Source organism: Pantherophis guttatus, chromosome 17 (assembly GCF_059756535.1).
Source record: "Pantherophis guttatus breed Tessera chromosome 17, ASM5975653v1, whole genome shotgun sequence".
Lineage (NCBI taxonomy): Eukaryota > Metazoa > Chordata > Lepidosauria > Squamata > Colubridae > Pantherophis > Pantherophis guttatus.
The window spans coordinates 17,482,640-17,504,728 of record NC_142079.1 but is presented as its reverse complement, the minus strand read 5'-3'; the positions used below and the strand labels follow the sequence as shown (position 1 = coordinate 17,504,728).

At 47.7% G+C, this 22,089-nt stretch overlaps 2 protein-coding genes across 6 annotated transcripts in view; one reads left to right on the top strand and one right to left on the bottom strand.

Annotated features, from left to right (window-relative positions):
• The window catches only part of LOC117677956 (solute carrier family 2, facilitated glucose transporter member 11), a 61,935-nt gene extending 59,326 nt beyond the window's left edge, over window positions 1-2,609 (top strand). Inside the window, exons 9-12 of the mRNA XM_087880649.1 lie at window positions 402-503; window positions 642-717; window positions 864-991; window positions 1,404-2,609. Coding sequence (XP_087736775.1) covers window positions 402-503; window positions 642-717; window positions 864-991; window positions 1,404-1,604 — 507 coding nt within the window. The 3' untranslated portion in view covers window positions 1,605-2,609. The remainder of the gene's footprint in view (window positions 1-401; window positions 504-641; window positions 718-863; window positions 992-1,403) is intronic.
• An 8,929-nt stretch (window positions 2,610-11,538) lies between these two features.
• The window catches only part of LOC117657148 (solute carrier family 2, facilitated glucose transporter member 11-like), a 67,970-nt gene continuing 57,419 nt past the window's right edge, over window positions 11,539-22,089 (bottom strand). For 4 of the 5 annotated variants that reach the window (XM_060683739.2, XM_060683734.2, XM_060683740.2 and 1 more), the window contains 2 exons: window positions 16,350-16,477; window positions 11,539-12,772 (listed from right to left, as the gene is read on the bottom strand). In XM_060683739.2, coding sequence (XP_060539722.1) covers window positions 12,560-12,772; window positions 16,350-16,477 — 341 coding nt within the window. In that variant the 3' untranslated portion in view covers window positions 11,539-12,559. Of the gene's footprint in view, window positions 12,773-16,349; window positions 16,478-18,833; window positions 19,390-22,089 lie in introns of those variants that run through there. The other variant, XM_060683741.2, reaches the window with a different exon arrangement.

Genomic DNA, 22,089 nt, shown 5'->3' with positions numbered 1-22,089 from the left:
CAATCCTTTGTGGGGGATCCTGAGCAGTTGGGCCCTGGGATCTACAAAGGGCTGCATGTATCTTCTTTAAAAGACTAAAGTTGACTGTGTATTGTGCTGTTCCTTTTTTTTAATTGGGTGATCACATTATCCATATGACATGTAAAAACCAAATCCTTTTCAGTAAATGGCACTCCTTAGAGCTATTCTAATCCCAAAATGTACAGACCAAAATAAAGAGATGATCACTCAGTCAGTCAGTCTCTAGAAAGTAAGTCTATTGACCTCCCCAAATTTCTTTTGTATCTGTTCAATGGGGGAGGGGAGGAGACTGATCTGTTCAATGGGAAGGGGGAGATCTCTCTGTGGAAGGCCTGAGTGGGCTGCCCATTAAGGGGTTTCCCTGTAATGCTGCCTTCCAGAACCTCCTCATCGAGTGCGTTGGGCGACGGGTGCTGCTCATAGGGGGATACAGCCTCATGGCTACCTGGGCCATCCTGTTCATGGTAGCGTTATCTCTACAGGTAAGAATGGCACTTTGTTTCTTTGGGTTGAAGGACCCCAGGCCTTCCAATTTAGTAAGGATCACATGTTGGACACTTCCTAATTTGCCTATTTCCCTCCTTCCCCCCATCTGCCCCACCACTCTTTTGGCCTTGTAGGACCAATTCAGCTGGATGCCTTATCTCAGCATGGCCTGCATCTTTGCCTACATCCTGAGCTTTGGCATCGGACCAGGTGAGTTACAAGAGCACCAAGGGTCTCAAAAAGGGCATGAAAAAACCACCATACATGACCTCAGAAAGGTCAGAAACTGGGCTGATATTGCCATATTTTTATCTTACTTCTTAGAAAGCAACATTTAATTTGCATGATTTCTCTAGCTGGTGTGACAGGAATTATACCCACGGAGATTTTTGATCAGGTCGCCCGCCCGGCTGCTTACACAATCAGCGGTTCTGTGCTCTGGATCAACTTATTTCTAGTGGGCCTAGCATTTCCTTTTGTGATGGTAAGCTCTCTGTTTATATTTCTGCAAGGCATCAGTTAGTTCACATGGGACACGGGAAATTGGAGCGAGTTGTTCTTAGGCAGAGATCCTTTCTGTCCATCAATGAAAAGTATTGTCCTAGCTGTGGATTCAAGCAGAAGGAGCCCCCCTCCCCAACACTCTAGGTGTTCCTCCTGTTCTAGATCCATTTGTAGTCACAATTGCTACACAGTCACATGACCAAGGATCTCCTCTCCTAGCAGATTGGTGCTGCTTTCTCCTCCAGGTGGACAGGCAAGGAGGCCTCACTTTTGTTAAGAGTGAGGCCACTCCGAGGACTACTTTACAGCCAAGTTTTGGCTCTGCTTGCATGCTCCTGTCAACATGTGCTTCATATGCTGATCCCTTTCTTCTCTCCTCCTCCTCCTCTCAGGAAAGTCTTGGCTATTACTGCTACCTACCATTCTTCATGGTCTGTGTTGGAACCGCTCTCTATGTCTGGTTTTTCCTCCCGGAGACGAAAGGAAAGAGCTTCCTAGAAATCTCAGAAGAGTTTATTAAGCGTAACTTTGGAGGTCAGCCCTGTGACAATACTTGGGTGTGTCCAGAGGAAATTATATCCACTAGGTTGTAGCTTCAAAAGAGAGAGAACAGCTCACAAAAAAGATATAACAATGGCATTCCTTTTCTTGTGGGGATAATATGGTGTAAAAATCCTTGTTTCCTCCTCCCTTTATCAAACCTAGGCATGAAAAGTGGCCTCCCAAGGCTGGGGAACTACTATGTGCCAGTCAGGCTCAGAATGGAAGTACCCTGAACTAAATGGTGCCCTCCCAATACCAATCTTGTTTCTGCCATGGAAAAGAGAGCTTCCTTCTGTACTCAGAACCTTGTCAAAGAGAGATGACACCTGAAGTAAGCATCGCAATCATTTGCCAGTCAGATTTGGAATATAGCCAGTTTGTTGTAGTGGTTGAGGCACCAGGCTAGAAACTAGGAGACGGTGAGTTCTAGTCCTGCCTTAGGCACTAAGCCACCTGGGTGACTTTGGGCCACTCACTCACTCTCAGTCCTAGACTATCACAATATCCCAGCGGTCTCATTCAGGTGCTTGGCAACCATCAGGCAATGGTTACAATGGTTGTCACATGACAATCATTTTTGACCCTCCCTGCTGACTTCCTGCAAAGCTCCCATTGCATTTTCACTCACTGGCCATAGTAGCTGCCCACCTGTTTGTACTCCATGGTACCTGCCCATGGCACCCTCCTGGTTCCCTCAGCCTGCAGCGCCTCCAACCTCTGTAGCTCTCCCCTGCAGCTCTCATCTACCAGTCTGCATGCCTGGGACTCTTGCCTCTTCCCATGGGATGGTCACAGGAGTTCCTTGGTTAAGATCCCTGCAGCCCTGGGGTTATCACGGCAACTGAAATCGCTGTGATTGCCACTACTGAGTGATGTGATCATGTGATTTTGCGCTTTACTACCACATTATTTAGGGATGGAAATTGCAGTCCCAACTTCCACTGGGCCAGAGTACTCCCTGTATCACAATGCACAAATCCTAATGCTGGGGAGAAAAGCTGGGAGAAAAGAGAAAGACAAAGACAAACAATAAAGTGTCTGGAAGTTAAACCATATGAGGACCTAGGGATGTCTGGTCTATCAAAGAAAAAGATTGGGGGGGGGGGCAACGACATGAGGAACTGTCACAGAGAAGAGGGGGTCAAGTTATTTTCCAGAGCATCTGAAGACAGGACAAGAAGGAACTCATTAAGGAGAGAGTCAACATGGAACTAAGGAGGAATTTCCTGACAGTGAGAACAGCTGATCAACAGAATGGTTTGCCTCCCAGAGTTGTGGGTGCTCCCATCACTGGAGGGGTGAGAGCATCCCTTATTGGGATGCAATAAGGTCTCCTGCCTTGGGCAGGGGATTGGACTAGAAGTCCAAGGTCCCTTCCAGCCTGATGATTCTATGACCACAGACAAGATGCCTGGAGCACTGGTGGTAGAGGTTGAGGACTGAGGAACACCAAACGCTAGAATTAACTCCTGTCTGGGAAATGAGAGCAGTGGAAGGTCAGCACTTCTATGCTCTGAAGGCTTTGGGGGGAAAGTCCAGGGTCATGGCTCAAGCCACTGGTTGCAGGCTTTTCCTACTGTGATTTGCATAAAATAACTCAAATTTGCTCCTTCAGGCATCCATTAGGGTGAGAGGGATTAATTATTCTTGAGGAAGAGGTAGTACTCCTAAAGAAGCTAGCTCTGCATGCAGACAACCTTCAAACTTCCCTTTTGGGGAAGATTCTGGAGAAACCTTAGGTAGAGAGATGATGCAGATTAGTTCATCTCTCTATCTGGATTTCTTTGATTTATTTATTTATTCAGAAATGCATAGGTGTAGTTCACCTTAAATAAATTATTCTGAGTTGCTAACAACCATTTCACAAGAAAAAAATATTCACAAAAATAACAATAACACAATAGCCAAGGCACAAATTCACAATACAAAAATACAGATATTGGACTCCTTTAGCATCTGGCTCTAATGCCTGGAAGAAAATGCAGATCTTCACAACCTTCTGGAAAGCCAAAAGAGTTGGGGGTCTCTGGCTCTCTGGAAAGGGGCACTTCCATAGGGCCACAACAGAGAATTGTATCTCCTGGTGAGGAGAGGACCATGGATGTTGGGATGAGGTTGAGGGTGGAATTTTACTCTTAGAAATGCTTCCAGGTTCCCTTTCTGAAAAAGCCAATTTTTGGAAAAATTCCTGATGCTGGGGTAGGAGCATGGGGCTGAGGAGCAAAATATATTTCAAGCCAAAATCAAATACAAAGGGTGGGATAAAACTCATGGTAAAATGTTGCCTTTAGAAATGGTTCCAGTTCCCTTTTGAATTTTTGTAAAATTCAATTGATGACGGGGGCTGGAGCATTGGGGGTTGGGGTGGTATGTGTGTGCCAAAAATATTTCAAACCAAATCGAAAACTGAGGGTAGGATGAGAATTGGGATGGAATTTTACACGAAGCCAGGTAAAGCATGAAGAAAAGCAAGAATGTGGCATCCTCCGGAGACTCTAGTGACCAGGAGCAGGTTTGTTGAACTCTGCCTGGACTCAAATCTAAGTCTGCCAAATCACAACTCAGTTTCCCATCGGCTTCTTCTTGTAACTTTAACACAGGTTGTGGGAACCGCCTCATCCTGTCCCACTGCCCTCCCCTTGTTCTTGGACAACATTCACCACATTCCCATTAGTCACTGCCGCAGGCACATAGAAAAAGATTTTTTTTATCCACTTCTTCGTCTTTCATTAAATCTCTACAACTCAACAAAGTCACAAACATTTCTCCATACATGCATCAGTGCAGGCAGTTGTGTTGTGTTGTGCTGTTATAAAGGCTCAGTTATTCCTTCTTTTAATCTTCTACTGTTTTAGTTAACGGGCTTTGTCCTTTTTGAGGCAGAGGAGAGGGCTCCTAGTTTGGGAATGAAAACATTCAGCTGTTTCTCTACTGCTGACTCCCCAGGTTTACCTTTATGGGAAGAATTTTCCTAGAAGAATGAAATATTTTGAGGAATATTTAAAAAGGCAAAATATTATATTTCCCTAGATGAGAAATGGAGAAACATGGTTTTTTAGAGACCGGAAGCAGCCCCAATCTCCCTGCCCCCAAGCAGAAATGGCTGGAAGGAGGGGGGGGAAGCTTCCAAAACGGCTGGGAAGGGGGGAAAAAAGCCTTTGCCTCCCAAAATGGCTGTGGGGGGGAGGAAAAAAAGCCTCACCTCCAAAAACATCGCTGGGAGGGGAATCTCCGGAGATCTGGGAAGGCACAGGCAGCAGAAAATGAGGAGAAAGGTAGGACTCCCCAAGCATGCCGCTTGCAGGGCAGACCCGAAAATCAGCTGGCTGGCGGGATGTGCATGCGCAGTGGAGCTGAGCTAGGCGACGGCTTGCGTGCCTGCAGAGAGGGCTCCGTGTGTCACCTGTGGCACGCATTCCATAGGTTCGCCACCACTGATCTAGGATTTGCCACCACTGATCTAGAATAGAACCTCCACAAGTGATGTTCTATTCTTATTGAACCCATGTACTGATATGGTCTGGACAGTCATGTGGGTGCTGAGGGAGCCGGCTTCTGGACACTGGACGCTATTGTAAGGCTGGAGGCGGACCATCAAATTTTCTAAAGTCACAACCATTTGACCATCACCATGAGAGGGTGATTGGGACATTGATTCTCCAGGTGTGCTCAAAGGCTTAAGACTCCCACTGGGGTGAGAGAACAGAGGAGGCCAGCTGTTTTTCCACATGGATTTTCCATCTTCTGTTGCAGAACTTTTATTGGACCCCACCCGGATGCCAGCTCCTTGTTGGACTTTCAGTGGATGTATTTGGCGGCGGAGCTAATTGCACTGCGAGATTCCCCCCTCTCGCAGACGTGGCCCTCCACATTATCGAGGGGTCAATGACGGGTTTTGGGACCCAGAGAGGCGGCATGTGAAAAAAAGGGGGTTGAGGGATTTTTTTAAAAGGGTAGCAGGGAAGCTTTTAAGGGGACCCAGGGGGGAGGGGGCTGTAGAGATGGACCTGAGGGGTCCATATAGCCACTGTGCGGGGTGGTGGGTTGGATGGGCGCAGCGGAAGGGTTGAGGAGGGTAATCTGACCGGGGAGCCGGGGTGCGAAAGGAAGGGCAGTTCAATTGAAATAATAAGTGGGAGGGGCAGGTATGACAGGCACAGGGGGCCATATCAGGTTACGGGGGTGCGCACACGCTGTCTTCGAGCGATTGTGCACTCCGGTCCCCAAGGCGTGGCCCATGTCCTGGGTTGCACAGAGTCTCAGGCCCTGGGTCCTCAGCTGATGTTATGTAACGCCAGGTCGGTAGTTAATAAAGCCCACCTCATCTGTGATCTTATTATGGAGGGGGGTGCGGACCTGGCAGGAATTACGGAGACCTGGTTGGGCAAGGGGGGGGTTCCCCTCGTTGAAATGTGCCCTCCAGGTTTCCGTGCATTTCATCAGCCGAGGGCTCAGGGGAGGGGTGGGGGAGTAGCGGCAATTATTAGGGAAAGTCTTTGTCCGAGGGAGGCCACTGCTCCTCAGATAGCCAGATGTGAGTCCCTTTTTGTGAAGTGGGGTTGTGGGGTGCAGATAGGTTTGTTGACTATGTACCTGGCTCCCTGCCATGTGGCAGCGACCCTGTCTGAGCTACTCGACGTGATTGCCGGGGTGGCGGTGGATACCCCAGACTTATTGTCATGGGGGATTTCAACCTGCCATCTGCCGGTGAGGCATCAGAGGTGGCTCGGGAGTTCATGGCCTTCATGACGGCCATGGGCCTGACCCAATTAGTTCAAGGCTCCACTCACACAGGGGGACACACTCTGGGCTTGATTTTCATCTCTGGTCAGTGGTTGAATGATCTTGGTAGAGGGGACTTAGACATCAAACCCTTGTCATGGACAGATCATTCCCTCCTTCACTTGGACTTTCAAGCCGCTTCCCCCCACCACAGGGAGATGGAACCGACTACATGGTTCGGTCCCAGGCGCCTGATGGACCCTGAAAGGATCCTGATGGAGCTTGGGCCGTTTCCTGAGATCCTGGCACACGACTCAACTGAAGACCTGGTGGCCACCTGGGATAGTGCGGCCGCCGGAGCTTTGGATTGCGTCGTGCCTTTGCGGCCTCTGACCCGATGCTGATCTCAATTGACTCCTTGGTTCTCCAAGGGGCTGAGAGAGATGAAGCGTCGGAAAAGATGCCTAGAGAGCGTCTGGAGGACTAGTCAATCTGAATCTGACCGGACACAGGTGAGGTCTTATATCAAGACCTACCTAGTGGCGATAAAAGCGGCAAAATCTAACCATTTTTCCGCTCTTATTGCATCTGCAGAGAACCACCCAGCCCCTCTGTTTAGGGTGACCCACTCCCTTCTTCAGAGGGGAATGAGGGAAGATCCCTTGCAGGGTTGAGCTGAGGATTTTGTGCAATTCCTGCATGATAAAGTCACTCAGATTCGGGAAGGCTTGGACTCCGACTGGGTGAGTCCGGGGAGGGAGACGGGCATTGGTCTTGAGAATGTTATCTGGGAAGAGTTTGACCCTGTGACTCCTGAGGACGTGGACAGGATTCTGGGAAGGCTTAGTGCCGCCTCATGCTTATTGGACCCGTGTCCCTCCTGGTTGGTATTGGCCTCCTGGGAGGTTACACGAGGCTGGCTCCAGGGGATTATAAATGCTTCTTTGAGTGAGGGTGCCTTTTCCCGCAGCCTTGAAAGAGGCGGTGGTGAGGCCCCTCCTTAAGAAGCCATCCCTGGACCCTGCTATATTAGCAAACTATCATCTGGTCTCCAACCTTCGTTTTGTAGCGAAGGTTGTTGAGAGTGTGATGGCACAACAGCTACCCCAGTACCTGGAGGAAGCTGTCTATCTAGACCTGTACCAGTCGGGTTTCAGGCAGGGATGCAGCACGGAAATGGCATTGGTTGCATTGGTTGATGATCTCTGGAGGTCTCGGGACAGGGGTTGCTGGTCCTATTAGATCTCTCAGTGGCTTTTGATACCGACCATGGTATCATGCTGCAGTGGTTGAGGGGGTTAGAAATAGGAGGCACCATGTTACAGTGGTTCTCCTCCTTCCTCTCCGACCGTTCGCAGTTTGTTTTGGCAGGGGGGCAGAGGTTGACCTCGAGGCACCTCGCTTGGGGGTGCCGCAGGGGTTGGTCCTCTCGCCCCTTCTGTGAAGCCGCAGGGTGAGATCATCCGTGGTTTTGGGGTGGGAGTCCACCAGTATGCTGATGACACTCAGTTGTCCTTGATGTGATGTCCCGCTGCCTGGAGGCTGTGCAGGGGAGAAACAGGCTCAGACTCAACCCTTCCGAGTGACTGTGGCTTCCGGCGTCCCGGTATAGTCAGCTGGTGCCATCACTGACTATTGGGGGTGAATCTTCGCCTCCCACAGAGAGGGCTCGCAATCTGGGTGTCCTCCTAGATGCACAGCTGTCTTTAGAAGAGCACATGACGGCCGTGGCCAGGGGGCTTTTTATCAGGTTTGCCTGATCTGCCAGTTGCGTCGCTTTCTAGACCGGGACGCCCTATGCACGGTCACTCACGTCCTTGTCACCTCCCGACTGGACTACTTTAATGCTCTCTACATGGGGCTCCCCTTGAAGAGCACACGGAGGCTCCAACTCATCCAGAATGCAGCCGCACGGGTGGTTATGTAACATGTAACACCCCTCCTGCGCGAGCTGCACTGGCTCCCAGTGGTCTTCCGGGTGCAATTCAGGATGTTGGTTACTACCTTTAAAGCACTCCATGGCATAGGACCAGGGTATTTACAGGACTGCCTTCTGCCACCAATAGCCTCCCACTGACCAGTTCGCTCCCACGGAGAGGGAGTCCTCAAGGTGCCGTTGGCCAAAATATGCCGGCTGGCGACACCCAGGAGGAGAGCCTTCTCAGTGGGAGCTCCTGCCATTTGGAATGAACTGCCCCTGGAAATACGTACAATCTTTGATCTCCGGGTTTTTCGCTGTGCCCTTAAGACCCTACTGTTTCGACAGGCGGGGCTGTCTATTTAAGTGGTTTTTAAATTGGAGTTTTAACAGGGTTTTAAATTTGGCCGAAACATTTAATTGATTTTAATTACTTTTAATAATGATGTCTGTATATTTATGTTTTTAAATTGGCTGTACACTGCCCCTTCAGGAGAAGGGCGGTATATAAATAAAATTAACATAACATAACATTTGCATTTCCTATTTTGTCTATACAGCAGTGGTGTCAAACAGTGGTGGGATTCAATTTTTTTAACAACTGGTTCTGTGGGTGTGGTTTATTTCAGTGGGTGTGGCTTGGAGGTCATGTAACTGGGTGGGCGTGGCTAGCTGATCAAGTGACCATGGCCATGGGCTGAAAAAGGGCTGAAAAAAGTCATTTCTGACCGGTCCTCACACTTTTGACTGGTCCTCACACTTATGATCATCCTCACATTTATGCCCGTTGCAGCACTCTTAACAACCATGTCACTCATTTCACAACTGCTTCTCTTCACCATGGTGACAAGATACAGCAAAAAACGTAAAATGTGAGGACAGTCATAAGTGCAAGGACTGGTCAAAAGTGCGAGGACCAGTCAAAAATAACTTTTTCAGCCCTCTGAGTAGTCCATATGCAGATAGGCACTACCCAGAGGGCTGAAAAAAGTGATTTCTGACAGTTCCTCGCACTTTTCACCGTTCCTCGCATTTATGACTGATCATTTATACCCATTGTAGCATTCTTAACAACCGTGTCACTCATATCACAACTGCTTCTCTTCACCATGGTGACAAGATAGGGCAAAACATAAAATGTGAGGACCAGTGCGAGGACCAGTCAAAAATAACTTTTTCAGCCCTCTGAGTAGTCCATATGCAAAAAAGGACTACCCAGAGGGCTGAAAAAAGTTATTTCTGACAGGTCCTCGCACTTTTGACTGGGGCTCCCCTTGAAGAGCACCTGGAGGCTCCAACTGGTCCAGAATGCAGCCGCGTGGGTAATTACGGGAGCTGCATGGCGCTCCCACATAACACCGCTCCTGCACGAGCTGCACTGGCTCCCAGTGGTCTTCCAGGTGCGCTTCAAGGTGTTGGTTACCACCTTTAAAGCGCTCCATGGCACAGGACCTAGTTATCTTTGAGACCGCCTGCTGCTACCGACAACCTCCCATCGACCCATGCGCTCCCACAGAGAGGGCCTCCTCGGGGTGCCATCAGCCAAACAATGTAGGTTGGTGACCCCCAGGGGGAGGGCCTTCTCTGTGGGGGCACCTACCCTATGGAACCAGCTGCCCCCTGAGATAAGGAGAATCCAAGATCTTGGTGCCTTCCACCGTGCCCTTAAAACTCTTTTTTCATCAAACCGGGCTGGCTTAACATATTTTTAAATTTTAAATTTTTAATTGGTTTGTCATTTTAAACTGGGGCCAAATTAATATATATTCTTTTAATTGTTCTTAATGTTTGTATTGTATGTTTTTATCTGGCTGTACACCGCCCTGAGTCCCTTGGGAGAAGGTGCGGTATATAAATTTGAAATAAAATAAATAAATAAATAAATAAACGCCCGTTGCAGCATTCTTAACAACCGTGTCACTTATTTCACAACTGCGGTGCTTCGTGTGACTGGATGGGCGTGGCCAGGTGGTCATGTGGCATCGCTTCTTTGCCCTAATGATAGTTTGTTGCTCATAAGTGTGAAAAATGGTCATGTCACTTTTTCCAGTGCCATTGTAACTGTCAAGGATTATTTGTACAAAAATACAAAAAGCTTCTTTGCTTGCAAAAAGCTGCCCTAAATACCAATCATTAGATTAGAAATACCTGCAAACTGGAGTTACAAATCGGAGAGTGCCAGAGCACCTTGAGGAATTAAGAGCCTGTAGTACAGTACACACTGTTATAAACATCTGCTGCTTGCAATTACTGCAAGTTCAAATCTCACCAGGCTCAAGGTTGACTCAGCCTTCCATCCTTTCAAAGGTAGGTGAAATGAGGACCCAGATTGTGGGGGCAATAAGATGACTTTGTATAAATATACAAAAGTATGAAGGCTATTGCTTAACGCATTGTAAGCCGCCCTGAGTCTCCGGAGAAGGGCGGCATATAAATTAAAACAAAACAAAACAAAAATAGTTAAAATGCTTGACTTTCTTAAAGGGGAAGGGTTGTTTCAAGGAACCAAGATGGTTCCAACCAACATTCAGCAAGGCTTCTTGGCTAGCTAGAAAGATTGACCTTCAAACGGGAGTTGACATACCCTTTCTGACTTTTGGTCTAAAACTGGTTTTTGGTGAAGTTTAAACCTGTGTTTAGTGATGGGATAATTTTCCCTATTCAGCTTTGTTTGGAAGGAAAAATGTTAATCTCTGTTCCTGAAAAGAAGCAGCTTTGAAATCTGACTAGTTCTGTGTCTATTTGTTCTGCTAATTGGTTTAACAAGCAACAGATACTCTGTTTGCTCCTTTGCTTCATTCTGGAGGGTTTCACTTTATGAGCAAGAGTTGGCTGCTGATAGTTATCATTGCATTTTAACTATTTTAATTCCTCAAGGTGCTCTGGCACCCTCCCTGATTTGTAACTCCAGTTTGCAGGTATTTCTAAGGATTGGTATTTAGGGCAGCTTTTTGCAAGCAAAGCAGCTTTTTGTATTTTTGTACAAATAATCCTTGACAGTTACAATGGCACTGGAAAAATGAGCTTTTTTACACTTATGACCATTGCAGCAAACTATCATTAGGGCAAAGAAGCGATGCCACATGACCACGCCCACCCAGTCACATGATCAGCTAGCCACACCCACTCAGTCACATGACCTTCAAGCCAGGCCCACCCAAATAAGCCACACCCACAGAACCAGTTGTTAAAAAAATTGAATCCCACCACTGGGGCAGGGCCAGTCAGAATTTTTACTACCGGTTCTCTGAACTACTCAAAATTTCCGCTACCGGTTCTCCAGAACTGGTCAGAACCTACTGAAACCCACCTCTGCTGCCCAGGCATGACAACTGCAAAAAGCAGAATGTTTAGATGTTTATTTTTAATTTTAGGCATAAGCATGTCAGGTGAATGAAGGACATTTAGGATATCATTAATGTACAGATTGAAGAAATGGGAGCAGGTATCCATCCTTGTCTGGACCCTTGATTGGCATGACTTCTCCCTGTTAGGGCTTGTGAAGATGACAGGATTAGCAGAGATGGCAAAACTGATTTTCTTGATTAGAGAAAGGACAATAATTACATTTATTAGTGACTGAAAACCCCTTATGGACTTTTTGTTGAAACATGAAAAAAATGAGCTTGTTATTTATATATTTGATAATGAAAAGGAAGGAAGGAACTTGTCAGCAACCTTAGAGAGAGAGAAGGTAAGATATAAATGCCCTTATTCTCTGCTGTTAAGAAGATCAGAAGCCACGTCTCTTTTTCTTTTCTTTCTTTTCTTTCTATTCTCTATTTTTATTTGCATTTTCACTTACATATATATTACTTTTATTTACTTTCCTTACTTTTTTCTTTCATAATTTGTATTGTTTTTCTTCATTTCTTCAATATGAATTATATATCTAATTTTCTTTGCTTAGTCCTGCACCCAGATTCATGTAGGCTGTAAAGACAGAATCAACATCTGTGGGAGGTGAGCTAAGTGCCTCCATCCCACCAAGGCTTGGTCAGAATTAATCTATTGAGTCAAAATAATCCCATCCACTCTGGCCCATTGCAGCAAATATAAATATAATCAAATATTTTAAATATATATAATTTTAGGATACACACATTGTGATATTAGGGTTTTTTTTTTTAGTTGACTTTTGTGGTAGACCCCAGAAGCTTCATAGTCCCCAGAGCTGTGCCTGTCACGCCTGACAAAGAATCTTGGCTTTCCGGCTCCAATGGAAGGAGGGAAGCGCATGAGGCCTTTTCCCTGGCTGCCCTGATCCATCAAGAGCACCTCTCCTCTCTGCACCTGCCCCTCTCCTCCCTCATCTCTTTGGCTTAGGCATCAAAGCCTGTTTTTGCAGAGCTTTCAGGGCTGTGGTCATAACTTGGTGCAAAGGCTGTGGCTCCTGGGGGCAGAGCTTCTTTCCAGAGCAGGTAATGTGCTCCTCTTCCCCAGAGGGATCCTGTTGAGGTCTTCTGTGATGTCTAGGATGGACCTCCCCTTTGTCTCTGGAATGAAGAGGTAGGTGAAAAGTCCCATTCCAATGAGCACACCGAAGAAGATGAGGAAGCAGTAGTGGCCAAGGGCCTCCTAAGGACAGAAAATCAGAAGTAAGGATGAGTTTCTTGGCTGAGGTTTAGAGAGGAGACTGAGGTGCAACTGAGGTCTTCCTGGACTCTAGGAAGGGTAAGAATTTCCCATGGGTAAAGGTGACAGATTCACTGTCTAACCTCAGTTCACTCTGGACTTTCTGAATGAAATCAAGACACTTTCTGGTTTTCTCAAGAAAGGCTCCCTTCCCAGAACCACAATCTCCCCTGCATAGTTGTTTGGGGCTGAAGGGGAAAACACTGGAGAATTGAAAACCTAATTAAATCCAAGTCACTGAGTGAATCTGATGGACAACGGGTGAGTTGGACAACAAGAAAGTCCTTTTTACCCATCAAGAATGAGTGGACAAAGTACTCAGTGGCTCAAACTAAAAAGAGGTTGGACCAATTCAAGAGAGCTCAGAAAGGCCTGGACATGGATGGATGTGTAGCTGAAAGTCAGGAGCAGCACAGGTCCTTTCTGGAAGGGGTGAAATTCGACCGGTTTGGACTGAATCATGCATACTGGTAGCTGCGATTTTAAATGGTTCGCTGAACCGGTAAAAACCACCCCTGGTTGGCCCACCCCCACCCGCTTGCCTTCGCAAGCTGGCCACGGGGACCACCAGGAAGGCCCCGTGGAAGGCAGGCAACCAAGTATGTTGGGGCCACCCCGCCGCAGGGAAAGGAGCTAGCAACCTACTCCCTTCCCCGCGGCCTTGCCATGCTTGCCTGCCTTCCACGCAGCCTTCCCGGAGATCCCCCATGTCCGCTTGCCTTCCGCGATCCGGTCCCACATCCAGCCCTTGATGGGAGACGCCTCGCTTCCGGGCAGACCCACCCAGCGGGTGGGCGGCCAGCCCTTGGGGGAGCCACAGCCGCTGTGCTGGGTCCGAGAGGGGCAGCGGCGGCAGTACCTCATTTGCAGCCCCGGGACATCCGCCCTCCCTCCCAGAGCATCTATGCCCCCCCCTCCCCGGGTCACCTTCGCTTCTGCAGCCTGCTGGCCCCTTGGGGCAGCGCAAATACCACTTTTGCCCTTCTCTTTCTGGGCACAGCACTTCTGCTTGTTGGGCCGCTTCCCTCCCTTGGTAGTACAGGGGTTTAAGGCACCCTGTTATTAAGCTTATTAAGACCAGCTGCCTGCAATTACTGCAGGGTTCGAATCTCACCAAGGCTCAAGGTTGACTCAGCCTTCCATCCTTTCTAAGGTAGGTGAAATGAGGACCCAGTTTGTGGGGGCAATAAGCTGACTTTGTATAAATATACAAAAGGATGAAGGCTATTGCTGTGCACATTGTAAGCCGCCCTGAGTCTTCGGAGAAGGGCGGCATATAAATCAAATTAAAAAAAAAAAAAAAAAAGCTCTGTGGCCGGCTGCTTTGCTTTTTCCCTCTTTTTGGGAGGCTCATGGGAGGCTTGCACAGCGGCTCCGGCTCCGGCACCGGCATGGGGGAGGCAGGCAATCCAGACACCCTGTGTTAGTGCTTGTTTGGTGCAGCTGCAGGCAAGCCAAGAGACAGTGGGACTAAGGGGCTGGTGCATTGGGATCGCCTCTGCCTCCACCTTCTGCTAGGGCCATCATGCAAGCCTCCCATGAGGAAAAAGAGGGAAAAAGCAAAGCAGCTGCCAGCTTCAGGAAGTGGCCCAACCGGCAGAGGCGCCATGACCAGAAAGAGACAGGCAAAAGTCATTCTGCGCTGAAGCAGAGGCATTCCGAGCCTTCAGCGTATCCCAGGATTGCAATGCTGAAGGGTTGGAATGCAGCTTTTTTCACGAACGGCAGGAAAATGGGGAGGGAGATTTTCCTGCCTACCATTCAGTCCATGCTCAGCTTGAGGAATGGATGACAGGCAGGAAAATCCCCCTCCCCATTTTCCTACCTTTCGCGAAAAAGGCTCCATTCTGAACCTTCAGCGTATCCCAGGATTGCAACGCTGAAGGCTTAGAATGGAGCCGTTTTCATGGGAAGGATGGTAGGCAGGATAATTCCCCTCCCCATTTTCCTGCTATTTGCGACAAGGAGTGGCTGGGATGGGAGGGGCCAGGTGAGGCCCCCCTCGACGTGAGTGATGTTGAGTTGGCCACGCCCACCAAGTCACACCTACAGAACTGGTAGGGAAAAAATTTTAATTTCACCCTTGCAGGAACCTGGTAGCTGAAGGAAGCATTAAAGACATTTTCAACCTTCCTCCAAGCAACAAAGCAGAACAGGGAAGCAGGCAGAGGAAAGAGGCAGAGGGAGAAAGTCAAATTCTTCTGGGGTTTTCGGCTGTCAATTCTTTAATCCAGGGGAATGATTACTCCTTGGGTGACAGTATCACCCCAGCTTTCACTTCCTCATGTCTCAGGGAAGCAAGTATTTTAGTGCAAATTCTTTGAGCACCCTCACTTGCTTCTCCCCACAGAATAGTAGTTGAAGAGCCACTTAAAGTAGTCAAAGTGGGGTGCAGCCTCCCTGAGGCAAATCTTCCCATGGGTGCCAGCTGCTGCTGCTGCCACCAGTGCAGGTGGTGATGACAATGATTAGATTTTTATCCTGCCTTTTTGTACACTTTGGGTCTCAAAATCTTATGTTCTCCTTATTAATTATTGATTGATTTTAAAAGGTTTCTTTCATGCTCTTTCTCCAGCAGCTCCAAGCAGTTTTACTTTATCTCTAGAGCCACACTCTGTGAAGAAGGTTAGGCTGAGGGTGTTTGACTGGCTTAACTGCTGGTCAGTCAGGTCCCATTTGAATGATGCTCTCTAAAGTGCTTTGGAGCTCGAAAGTCAAAATGGGAAAGAAGGAAAGGAAGACCAGAGTCTTCATTTGGGCAAAGAAGAAGGGTGGGTAGGGAACCCTCTTTGGAAATGATTGAAAGAAACAGTAAAAAATGCTCTATTGAGCTGCTCTTTTTAAGACTCTTGAAGTACAGTAGAAGCAAATCCAAATGATATTCTTTAAAGTGAACACATTTCTCTGAAATTAAGAATACCGTATTTTCAGAGTATAAGACACACCTTTTTCCCCAAAAAAAGAGGGTGAAAATCTGGGTGCATCTTATACTCCGAATGTATAAGTCCAGCTTCTCAAACGGAGGTTTCAGAGGCTGAAAAAAGCATCAGAAACGAAGCTTCAGAAAAGCCCTCAAACAGAGCTTCAGAGGCTTTTTTTCTGAAGCTCTGTTTCAGAGGCTTTCAGAGGCAAGAAAAGAAATTTTTTTTTGAAATGGAGTTTCAGAAGTTTCAGAGGCAGAAAAAAAAGTAAAAAAAATCAAGGCACAGAGCTCACAACCAAGGAACCTGTTGCTAAAATTCACCTCTGGGAACAGTTGATAGGGGGTATTCCGGGAGGCCGATCCATCTGCCAATCAGCTTTTTTCTTATTTTCCTCCCCAAAAACTAAGGTGCATCTTATACTTCAAAAAATACGGTAATAAGAATGTTTTGAAATGGTTCATTGGAAATCAGCTTTAAAATCAATCAGCAAGATACATGATACATACATGATACATACAAGATACATACATGATTCATGTTATTATTTTAATTAATTTCTCCTTCCCTGTGGACTCATGGCCTTCAGTCCAACTTACCACCACAAAGGGAAAGCCTATGCCGGTGATAAAGAGGCCCAACCAGCTGAACGAGCCAGCCACGGCAAGGGCGGATGGTCGTGCATCAGGACGGAAAATCTCCACCATGACAGAGAAGATGGCACCAGCTGAAAGAAGAGACAGCCATAGGATGTCAAGAGTCTCTCTCCTTGCAGGATTCATGTTCCATGCTCCTGAGCAGCCCTGGGTCCCGTGTGCCCCTCCCTGTCAGAGCTCACCATAGCCAGGCTTTCAGTGCATGAAACAGCTTGCTGAGACTGCTCCCGGCACACTTATGAGATCGCCTTCTGCCACCGGCCAATATGCTCCCACAGAGAGGGACTCCTCAGAGTGCCGTCAGTCAAACAATGTCGACTGGCGACCCCCAGGGGCAGACCCTTCTCTGTGGGGGCACCTGCCCTCTGGAATGAATTGCCCCCGGGAGGAACCATTCCTCCCCTAAAAGGACCTAACAGTAAAGAATGCAATGATGAAGCAGTTAAAGCAAACCTCTTTAACACATTCTTCGGCTCAGTCTTTGTAAACAGCAATGGCTCATGCCCAACATTTCCTAGTCATACCACTAATAACTACAACGATCTAACACAAATAGATTTCACAGAAGATAACGTTGAAAACGCAGACTAAAACCATCTCTATCTATTGGACCTGATGGACTATGTGCATACTTCTTAAAAAAGCTTTCCACTGCTATAGCAGAACCCTTAAGCATAATTTTGAAAAATCTTTCAGGACCAGCTGACCTATTGTCAGATCCCTAAAAGTGATACTGCCATTCAATCGGAGGAGGGGGACACTTGGATTCGATTCACTAGCATTGCCTATGTCAACAGATATTTTACAACCTATATCCTGGCACCAAAGAGCCCTGAGATCCCCTTTACCTGCAGGAATTTTTATGATAGCCATGTGGGTTGTTTCACTTTAAAGGATAATGGTGGGAATGCATGTGTGTTCGGGTTCTCAGAGAAACTAGTAAAGAAAACATCTTCACATTTGTGTATTGGCTAAAATCTGCATTCTGACTTAAAGGGAGGGGTCTCTACCACTTTAATCCTACTGAAAGAAAGCAAGATCTGCAAAACAGTCAACCCAGAGAAGCAATCTTCGCTCTACTGAGGGGACCCTGCAAATCATGTCTGAACGAAGCAGAGAACTGAGAGAAACCGATTGCTGGGGGGAGACAGCAACCACCACCCAGTTGGATGCCTGTTTCATACACCCCATCGGAGAGGATGAGGTAATCCTGGAGAATCCTGAAAAGCCCTGCTGGTCAATTGGCATCGGGAAGAAAGATAGCTGGGATGAGAGATCCAGAGGAGTCACCCTCAGCCTTAGCAACCGAAAACCGGGGTGGAAACTGGAACTAGAAGCCCTTGCTGACCGGGGGGGGATGACCGAAGCACCACTTCTTATCTGAAGAGGCATATAAGCCAATTGGTGATGGAAACTTTGGAAAACCTCAACATCCGAAGAGCCAGGACAACATCCAAAGAGCAAAGGGCGTGGAAAGGGCAGCAGTCGCGGATGATGCCACGGGAGGCACCCCCCTCCTGGAGCCTGCCTATCGAGCAGATGGTGCCACAGCAGCAGGAAAAGACCCAGCAACCCCTCCCCCTCAGGCTGCACACACACCGACGCCCATTCCCAACCAGCCTCAAGTCCCGCAACTGGAAAGAAAAACTTGGGGTAAAGTTTGATGGGAATCCGCAGCAATTAGGATTCTTTGTGGCATACGTGCTTACCTACATGCAAGAGTACGGGCGTGATTTCCAAACCCAAGGCTCCTGAGTGCGAGTTGTGACAGGGTGCCGCTGCCAGATGGATGGTGACCCTGCATAACGCCAATGCACCAGAACTGCGGGATTTCAACCGTTTTATGATGGCCCTGTGATGTCAGTTTGAGGACCCACTAGCGGATCGTAAAGCACGCGACTGCATTAAGATGGTGAAGCAGGGGCGACGGCCAGTAGCAGAGTATATTGAAGAATTCCGGGACCTCGCGTGTTGTGTGCACTGGCCAGAAGATATTTTGGTGAGCTGTTTCAAGGACGGGCTGAGTGATGATCTATGCAATGCCTGCGTGGCCCGAGGTCACCGAATGACCTACCATAATGAATGGTATGTCACCGCCGAAGAAGCTGAGATCAATATGGCCAGAAACCAGTATCGAGCGGGGCGAGCATGGAAGAAATCCCCACCCCAATGGAAGCAAGAACCCCTCAGACCACAAACTGCATTCTCTCCGAGATCTTCAGCCTATTTCAAGTGTGGAAAAGAGGGGCACCGAGCTGCAGAGTGTCGTTCACAAACACCTGCCCGGAACCACTCACTGGGGGAGAACTCTGCAAAACCAGGTCGGCGTGGGAAGGAGACTGCCCTTAGGAACAGGGAGACTGTTGAAATTCCATTCTCGGCCAGTCCACCCAACTGCACTGGAAACAAGCCAACACCAGAATGGAATAAGGCAGTTGCAATCCTTTAATTAGGTTCAGCACAGCAAACACAGGCAGGAGAAAGGCACAAGCCGGAAACAAGGTTTAAAGTTAGCGCTACACACAATTGCAGTGTAGCGCCTTTTATATACGCAGCAATAAATCAAGTGGCAATTAAACAGTTAACATCACTCCTCCTTCCTCTAGCAGGTCTGTAGAAGGAGCACAATAAATCAATTAGCAATTAAACAATTAACATCACCCCTCCTTCCTCTAGCAGGCCTGTAGGAGGAGCACAATAAATCAATTAGCAATCAAACAGTCAACATCATCCCTCCTTCCCCTAGCTGGCCTGTAGGAGGAGCGCTTTACAACACAAGGCAGCGTCATCTGCAAACTCCATGCCCCCCCATCTCCGATGAAAGAGTTTGCTTCGTTTTGTGCACGAGTGGTAAAGACTTCTCAAACAGCTGATGACACGCCCCCGGAGAGTCCAGCAGCTTGCCCCCTCGTCGTCGTCCTCCCCAGTGATGGTGAGACCCAACCGAGGCTCGACAGGCGGCTCCTCTCTACCAGGAGTCCACCTGCAGGAATAAAATAAAGATGTTAGCATAGCAACCGTTCTACCCACTGGGACCTGGTTTATTTGGATATTTACGATGATACCGACGGAGCAGCTGGTTGGCATGAACGTCTGGAGCTGCCACCCAAGATGCTTGTGCTAGTGGATAACCCTTCCACCATACTAAGTACTGTAACCTGCCTCTACGTAGACGTGAATCCAATACTTTATCTATCTCATATTGATCTGAATGACTCGGTCCCGGGGAAACAGGCTGATGTGTGGGCCTTTCCTCTTTGACAGGTTTAAGGAGGCTGCTATGAAAAACAGGATGTATTTTTTCTAACAGTGAAGGTAGCTTAAGCATGACTGTGACAGGGTTGATCACACGTGTTATAGGAAACGGACCTATGTATTTGGGACCTAGTTTCCTACTAGGTAATCGTAATTTCAAGTATTTTGTAGATAGATACACGTGATCCCCTACAGAAAACGGTTTTGGGTCAGCTCTTTTTTTATCAACATAAAGTTTGTATTCATTTGCTGCTTTTTGAAGCGCCGTTTTTACCGCTGGCCACGTTTGTCGGATCTTGTCGGCCCAACCGGAATGCGTAGATACCCCTGTAGCTGGAGGTTCTACCTCAGGTATGGCAGGGAATTCTCTTCCATAGATGATTTGGAAAGGAGAAAATCCTGTGCTATGGTGGCTGATATTGTTGTATGCGACTTCAGCGAACGGGAGTAAGGCAGACCAATCAGTTTGCTGATACGAAACGTAGCAACGTAGATATTGTTCCACAGCGGCATTAGCTCGTTCGGCTGCTCCATTTGTACTGGGATGGAAGACTGAACTTAATCCTTGAGTAGACCCTATCCTATGAACGAAAGACCTCCAAAACTGGGCGGTGAACTGGATGCCCCGATCTGATATAATACGTTTCGGGACCCCGTGAAGGTGGTAGATATGTTGTATAAACATGTCTGTCAATCATCGGGCAGATGGTAAACCCCGACAGGGTATAAAATGCGCCTGCTTTGAAAATAGGTCTACTACTGTCCAAATAACGGTATGTCCATTGCTGGGTGGAAGGTCCACTATAAAATCCATCGCCACCTCCTCCCACGGACGACTAGGATCAGCCACCGATTGTAATCGACTGAGTGGTTTCCCTGACCATGGTTTTGCTGCCGCGCATGTTGGGCACGTTTTTACGTAACGTTCAATTTCACCACGCATTCGTGGCCATCAAAATTGACGTCTAATCAGGTGAAGCGTTTTAAGGAAACCGTAGTGACCTGCTGGTTTGGCATCATGGCACCGTCTTAAAACTGTAGCTCGAAGCGGTTCTGGAATGTATAAACAATCCCCATTCCACCCTAATCCATCTCGTAGGATTACTGACGTTTGGTTTTGATTTACCCATGTATCCTGGCTGACAGCTATCCGAAGATTCGTTAAGAAAGACGCTTCTTTCCGTAACACTGCCGCAACCGCATGCCCACTCTCAATAGGTGGTATAAGAGATTCCACTACTTCCTCGCGCTTACTGTTATATTGTGGCATACGAGAAAGTGCATCGGTGAGGAAGTTCTTTCCTGCTGGCACAGCAGGAAAGAAATTGAATCTTCTGAAATTGAATCTTCGAAAATATTGTGCCCAGCGTAGTTGCTTTGGGGACAGACATCTAGGCGTTTGTAATGCCTCTAAATTTTTATGGTCTGTCCATACCTCAAACGGGATAGTAGCCCCTTCCAGGATGTGACGCCACGTAAGTAGAGCCCAATGGACAGCGAAGGCCTCCTTTTCCCAAATCGCCCACCCTCGCTCTGTGGTGTTTAATTTGCGTAAGGTATAAGCACAAGGGCTTATCCTGTCCTGTTCATCTTTTTGCAGCAACACAGCTCCCACAGCAACGTCACTAGCATCGGCTTGAACGATGAATTCACGAGACAGATCAGGGTGTTTAAGTACCGGTTCTCTGGTGAAAAGATATTTTAACTGTTCAAACGCACTTTGACATTGAGCTGTCCATTGCACTAACTGGTTTGGTCTTGGTTTTATCACAAGAGATTTAGTGCATAACAGGTCTGTTAACGGCAGTGCTATAGCGGCAAATGTGGGGACGAATTGGCGATAGAAATTCGCGAAACCAAGGAAACTTTGGAGTTGTTTCCTGGTTTTCGGTGCTTGCCACTCAACTATAGCTTGGACTTTACGTGGATCCATTTCTATCCCATCGCTTGAGATCCTGTACCCGAGGTAATCTATTTTTGGCTTGTGGAACTCACATTTCGAAAGTTTTATTGGTGCCCCAGGCACCAGCTCAATAGCGCAATCCGTAGTCCGATGGGGGGGGTAGTACTTCGCATTCCTCTTCACTAAACATGGCTGAAAGGTCTTGGTAAACAATAGGAAAGTCTGGTGTAAGCAACACCTCTGTGGAGGCACAGCTATTGTCCTGTCCCTCACTCAACTGTCCCACTAAAGAAGCAGGGGACGGGACAGCAGGTCCCACAGGGATTCTAAGCTTACGATAACCTCCCTCGCGCCAGATGTGAGGTTGCCATTTATCTAACCATGTGAGACCCAGAATAACTGGCTCTATCATTTTTTCAACCACAGTAAACTGGATGGACTCTTGATGTTCACCTATCGCCAACAACACTTGTTCAGTTACGTGGTTAGCAGGCGCCCCCTGCCCCCATAACGACCCGTCCATCT